Raw genomic sequence first — 7110 nt, 5'->3', positions numbered from 1 at the left:
CAAGTATTAGTTTACCTAAAACTTGGATTACTTGAATCTGAATTTTGTTCTTGGGACCATTGATGTCGGTTATCAGGAGCAAAAAAATTGGAGACCCGAATGAACCGAATCACTGGAAAAAAATAATCTTAAATTTGCCGCCAAGAAATATTTCTTCTTAAATCAAGAATTTTGCTGGTTAATATAAGCTACTTTTTTGCTTAACCCAAGCATTATTTTTCTTGAATCAAGAAAAAGTCAGCTTAAAGCAAGATAAAGAAAATTCTTGGCGGCAAATTCAAGAATTATCATGCTTGATCCAAGCTACTTTTTTTTTCAGTGAGTTTTTCTTCTCTACCTAATATTGTGCCGAATAGAAGAGTCTCCCGAAATACAATACTGCAAAATTCTGACATGTTTTACTGTTTGGGTGTGAAAGAACAAAACCAACAAAGAGGAGAAAAGGGAATAATAAAAAAGAGCAAAAAGAAAAAAAGGGAAGAGAAGAGAACAGAAAAACAAGAGAAGCGAGGAAAAATAAGAAGAAAATAAGAGAATAAAATAAAGAAAAAACAGTAAACCTCCCATGAGAAGACAGATATTTATAGACATTAAAATCGTTCCAAGAACACAAAATGTCGTATTTTGACGCTTCCAATAGAAAAGATTTTTGTATTTGTATATTCCCACCCTCCATATTTTCTGTAAAGTCATTGATAGCGTAAGTTGCAGAATATCTCTTATCAAATGGCTAAAGAGCTGCAGCGAATTTCCTCGAGTATAAATAATTATCACTCAGCAGAATACGTTGACACCTTTAAAAATGAAAATACCATGCGAATTATTTGTTCATCAGAGCTTTTTTTGTCATTTTTGTCCAAAAACGAAGCCTACTGAAATATAAAATCACAATTTGCATCAATTGTAAACACAAACAATAATGAATGCTGTTTAGAAAAATTCAAACAAGAATGTAATTGGATGTCAGCGTTGATCAGAGACGAAAAAATAAAGATAATACCACTTTTCAACAAAAAGACACGTATATTTGTACACGAAGGTGAGTATCAAGACTTAAAAACTAACCTAAAAAATTAACAAACTACGTTATCTAACCATAGTAAGGTGGGGCGTAGGGGGCGTATGGGGCGTAAGGCGCGGGGGCAACGTACCTGGGGGCGTAGGGGTAACCAGGGAGTGCAGGTACGGGAGCGACTACCTTGGGCGCCACAGGGGCGACAGGGGCGCCAACAGGGGCGATGGGGGCGCCGACGGGCGTTTTATGAACTACAGCGTTGAATCCGTTGACCGGGTCAGCCGTGTACTCGACTGTCCTTCTGCTGCCGTCAGGCTCGGTGAGACTGTAGCTTCCAGTGACGACATCTCCTTGCCGCGTTTCCTGTTGGTTCTTCGAATCTCCCGTCGTGACGTCATTCACATCGTAGGCGAAGCTGTACGAGGGGTTCGGGTCGTGGTATGGGTCCACCTTGGCGACTGGGGCGACAGGGGCTACGGGGGCTACTGGCGGGTAGGCGCCGGGAGGGTGGTAGGCGGGCAGCACGCCTGGGTAGCCGGAGTAGCCGGGGTAGACCACTTGGGCGGAGGCGACAGCGACCACGGTTGCAATAAGTAGGAGCTTGAAAGGAAATGATCGAAAAAGGATTAAACAACAGTAGCGATGAAGATAAAGAGCAGGAATTAAGAGATCTAATTTAAATTTCTACGGATTTGTCGACTAAGTTAATGAAAATCAGCCGAACAGTATTCCTGGCTGTCTAGGTTCGTCTAGAGTTTTATTTTTTGAACAACGAACCAATATATCACCTTGAAAAGTTTTGCGGATTTCACAAAGATTATGAATACCTGAAAAGAAAACACATTGGATCTAGAGTCCAGACTCTTGAAAACATTTACAAGAAAAAATACTCTTGATTCAATCAGATTTAAGCTTAAATCAAAAGCTCAAATTAAGAGGCTTGGTTCTTGCTTCAGGCAAAAATCCGATTAAATCGAGAGTATTTTTTCTTGTCGATGTTTTTAAGAGTTTGGACTCTAGATCCAATGAGTTTTTTTTTCCAGTAAAGGATATTCTCGTAAAATTTTAAAGTCAGGATTCTGATTAAATTTCTGTTGAAAAAATAAAACATGAGAGGAACTCAGGCGACGTCTGATACAGTTAGGCTAACTATAGTTATTTAGTTCGATGAACACAAGTTAATTACTTTACTGACACTATCTTCACTGAAGTTATCATATTTTCCAGCATGCTGAACCTCCCGTTTCGAAGGGAAATTGTGGGATTTTGTTTTTGAAAAATAACATTTTTAAAGCAATTTAGAGTCTAAAATAAAATTTCAAAATCAAAGTCCAAAACTTTAATGGGACTTTCAACACGTGAAACCAAGGCTTTTCAAAGACTTCTAAAAGTTGCTCTGAGGCTTTCAAAACGTTGAGAAATTTACGGACATTTACAGGCCACCAAAGATGCCTGAAAAGGCAAAGCTTCCTCTCAAGACACCTTTATGTACTGATTTGTATGTGAGAAAGTAGAGCCAAAGGCGGATGAATCTATTTGATTTCTTGAACATCAGCAGTGCAAAAAGAATGAAAATAGATTTTTCGTACTACTGCAGATGGAAGCACGGATGATGTAAAATTTAAGAGAATTCAAATAAATTCAGCATATTTTCAAAAAAGTCAGAATAACCAAGGGATTCAAAATTGGAAAACAAAATGTATATACGCGGATATTATTCAAAACTTTTCAAGCGAGCGTTACAAACGCAAACCCTGAGAGCGAAAATAAATTTGCAACAATTATATGTTTTAGGGGGGGGGGGGGATAAAAAACGCTTCTTATTCTGAGTCACGGTTTTTTCCCAGCCTAAGTAGAATAGTTTTCAAAGAAATGCATTTTGGATTTCTTTAAAATAAAATAAAAAATAGCTAATGAACTGATACTTTTGATAAGGGCATAACTATCTTCGGGAAATTTCGATGATGATAAAAGTTTGGATTTCTCAAAGTTTTTATACATTAAAACCAACCATATGTGCACGTACAAAAAGGCAAGAAGCAAGATATTCGCATTACACACGTGGTGATCAATGCATTCGACCGATAGTGATTGTGTGAAATGATATCTACACAAATTGAAACAGGAAAAATTAAAGTCATCTCACTGGCAGTTTCAGTTTCATGAAATGACAAATTTACAAAAAAAAATTATCGGTTCTATTTTCAATTGATTCCACAAAAATTCATGAGGCATAGATAGTAGTTCAAAAAATAAGCAATTCGAGGTGACCTAGCTCAACATATAGCGCGTAATGTGATGTTGATATACAAGTCTGAAAATGCCAAAGACCTTTACAGCTCATCTGTTCCATACAGAAATCTAGATAAAAATTTAAAACTCGATCGAGATTTTAACTTAAATGTTCTTTCTGCCACGATACCTTGTATGAAAAAAATAAAACTATGTACTGCCGCTTGAAATTCCCGGGATGCCACAGCCTATAAAGTATTTGCAGTGTCATACATTGTTAAACTAGTGAAGGATCAGTGACTTAAACGCAAGGTTCGAATGGAGGGTCCCCTCTCTTTAAAATAACTCACGAGAATTACTGGTCATAAAGAGCCGAACGACTCACCGAAGAATGCACATCGCGCGCCTCCTGAAGAATTTCCAACGAAAATTAGCTCAGAACTTGTGACAATTTATCTAAAAAATCCGATAAATTTATTTGCCCTACAAATTTCTCACCAAAGTCTCGGCTACTTACAATGAACGTATATTCACTTTAATGACACACCAGCAGCGATCGCATTAGTTGGGTCTAGGTTGAACAAAACGTCATAAGTAAAGACGGGCAAAGAAGAAAAAAGAGCCGTGACAAATACCGATGAGAAGGTCAGAGACGTTGATTCCATAATTTCGAACGATTAATTTCGAGGAATCAATGAAAAAGCGCCGAAAATATCAGCAAGTCCAGCAACTCAATTCAAATGGGAGGCCCAGTGTAAATTTTCCGCATCATATTCGCGTGATATTTTAAATAACAACGTAGATTAAGTGGTATTCGTAAGACAATTAACGCACTCAGATGCATTTTTTAATCGGTTCGATGGGACATTCACTTGAGGCTCACTTGGTCCATGACCTCGCATTAAAGTGTCGAGAACTTTAATCCTTGCGTCTTGAGGAGTGCTTTGAACCGTCCGAGCGTTAGTCACCGTCCACTTAAATCACACTTTCCAGAAATAGCGGAGCACTCCGAAACTCAAAAACTCAGATTCGTGGAAATTACGAAAAGCGGAGGACACAACACAAAAACTCACCGAAAAACCACGATTATTAGGAGAGGGATGAATTGGACTGCCGATTGAAACATGGAAATATCATTTCTGACTCATTCAGAGGAAAACAATCAACAAGAGGAAGAAGAAGAAGAGGATAAAGAGGGAAAATAGGAAATACAAGAGGAGAAAGGAAGCGAACAATAATAAGGAATAAGAAGAAAATGAGAAAAACGAGGAAAAATAAGAGGAGGAAGAAGAGGAGGAAAAAGAAGAGATGGAAAAGGAGAGACACGAAAGACAAGAAGAGGAAAACACAGAACAATGAAGAGGAATAAGAAGAAAATGAAAACAACGAGGAAAACTAAGAGGAGGAAAACGAAGAAAATTAAGAAGAAGAGGAACGAGGAGTAGCGGAAGGAGGCGAAGGCAAGGAAGCACTAAGACCACTTGGGTTTTTTTCTAAAATGAGCCCGAATATTAGTTCCTTATCGCAAAATGTAGTTCAACTGGGAGGAACACACGTTCGAGGCTTACCTTGATGGCCATTTTGTAAGTAAACCTGGGTTCGAGAGCTAAAGTACGAAGAACTTTACAAGTGCGTAAAAATGGACGAACAATAAGGCCGAAGAATGACACGAGTTGGTATATATACTGGGGCGGCACACCCCCACCCTCGGCTGCGTAAATAATAGAAAAAGAAGAATAATGGGCGAAGAAGAAGACCTCGAACGGGAGCAAACGCGGGAGTGAGCCGCGAGGACGTCACCACCAGAGGCCAAGGAGGGTCTTTGAGATAATTGCACGGGAGGCGTCCCCTGCAAATGCATTTCCATTACCATTACGGGCACATCTCCGCCTCATGGTTTTAACCTAATACGTCAATTTTGGCGCTTGGACTTTACACAACAGCGCCTCTCCTGCAATACTTCCCCGCTCTTCGCCCTTTTCCTATAGCGTCTGCCGCACACGCAGACGCGCAGCTCGTCCTCTGGAGACTCGTACACTCCGAAATTACTACGAACATGAAGGCACAATCCCAGCATCCCATCGTATTTTACCATTTCTGTGACAAACGTAACTAATCGAAATGTACTAATCTCTTTCCGAGAAATAGGAGGGTGCAGGGGGTAAATAGGGGGCTATGTAGGTGGTAAATGGGGGATTGCGTAGGGGTGATATCTTTCACGTTTGAAATGAATCGATCAATTAGTTGATAAGAATAGCTCAATTGCTCCTAAGAAGACTCAATTTTTAAAAGTTTCCGGGGAACCACCCAAACCCTTTTATAGCGCTAGGAAAATCTCACCGAGCCCCCTTTAGAGCTGGGGAGTCTACTGTAAAAGTAGGAACACGGGTTACGAAGTGAATTTACTGCCAGGTTAGGAAAAAGTCAGCGGATAGTACACGACGGGATACATGCATCTATTCGAGCTTAATGGACATCCGCATTGCATTTTATAGAAATGAAGGCGTATTGCATGCCAGATTGTGTGAGGGTGAGTAAAGACTTTAACGCCAGGTTAGGAAAAAGTCAGCGGACGGTGCGCGACCAGACAAAGCTCACAGACGTCTGCATTATTGGTAGAAATGGAGGTGTCTATGTTTTAAACGCCATTGTGGCGAAATGAGTGGAGACTTCCACAGTCTCAGTCTTGCACTGATACTTATTAGAGTTCATGATGTGACTCGGATTTTAATTTTTGGTATTCCCCAAATATTGCGAGCTCTGCATGATTTTATCATCTGCTTACTTGAAATGAAAAAATGTTGTATTTCAATTGCGCGTGCGCTAAATTTGATCCACTGTGCGGCAGGAGCGAAACATCCTAGGTTCGGGCCTGCCCGAATTCGGTGCCCCCGCAAAGCTAATAGGTTCATTTTAATTATGCCCACAAAATGAATTGCCGAACGCTCATCGTATATTTCGTAGCCTTAATCACTTAACTCCACCATTGCCGGTTTCCTGCTGATCATGTGCACCTCCCATGAACTATCATCCAAAAACACGCTTTCTTCGGGCGATGTCACAACCATGCAGTGCGATACGGACCACGAGTCGGAATTCGATTCATTTCTTACATCGAATGTGCTTCGTACATACAGAGTCGAAGGATCGAAAAATTTGCGATGAATCTATTCATTTCGATTAGCGATAGGTCGCAAGCCCGAGTTTGCTACGGAGTGAAGAAGTTAGCCCTTTTGCTCTTTACTTGTTAAATTGATCTCACTCTCGAAAGAGACCAAAGAGGGGGGCGTAGAGACCCTCTCTTCCTCTTTGCCACCTCTAATTTGAACCGATCCTGGTGCTATTCGGTGTGAAATTGGGCTTGCTGAATTTTGGAAACCGGAGACGCTCGTATAGTTTACTCAAGCGCGAAAATTTAAAATAGTTCTTAGACTAAATTTTAAAAATTTGATTGGTAAGTACATCATATCACCAGTCGTGGTTTGCTATACTTTGATGTGCTAAGTCTCGTTTGGGGTAAGAACTAAGCAGAAAAAGAAATACGACGGAGAATATCACCTTGAGCTCCATCATATCGCTGTGACAATAGAAATTATACACACTGGAAAAAAAAAGACATTGGATCTAGAGTCCAGACTCTTAAAAACATCAACAAAAAAAAATTCTCTTGATTCGATGAGATTTAAGCTTAAATCAAGAACCAAGCCTCTTAATTTGAGAGGATTTCCTTTTGATTTAAGCTTAAATCTGATTGAATCAAGAGTCCTTTTTCTTGTCAATGTTTTCAAGAGTCTGGACTCTAGATCCAATGAGTTTTTTTTCCAGTGATAAAGAGGCGGAGATTTTCAAACTCCGCAAACGAG

General features: G+C 39.9%; 1 protein-coding gene across 1 annotated transcript; it reads right to left on the bottom strand.

The window, feature by feature from the left end:
* Positions 1-1003: 1003 nt before the first annotated feature.
* On the bottom strand, positions 1004-4973 carry LOC109040136 (cuticle protein 19). The gene is made up of 2 exons (XM_019055950.2): positions 4816-4973; positions 1004-1615 (listed from the first exon to the last, which is right to left on the bottom strand). Exons 1-2 carry the CDS (start codon positions 4825-4827, stop codon positions 1091-1093), a joined length of 537 nt encoding a protein of 178 aa, XP_018911495.2. The 5' UTR covers positions 4828-4973; the 3' UTR covers positions 1004-1090.
* Positions 4974-7110: the final 2137 nt, after the last annotated feature.

The sequence above is a fragment of the Bemisia tabaci genome, chromosome 2 (genome assembly GCF_918797505.1).
Source record: "Bemisia tabaci chromosome 2, PGI_BMITA_v3".
NCBI lineage: Eukaryota > Metazoa > Arthropoda > Insecta > Hemiptera > Aleyrodidae > Bemisia > Bemisia tabaci.
This window is presented reverse-complemented; position numbering and strand designations above follow the sequence as displayed.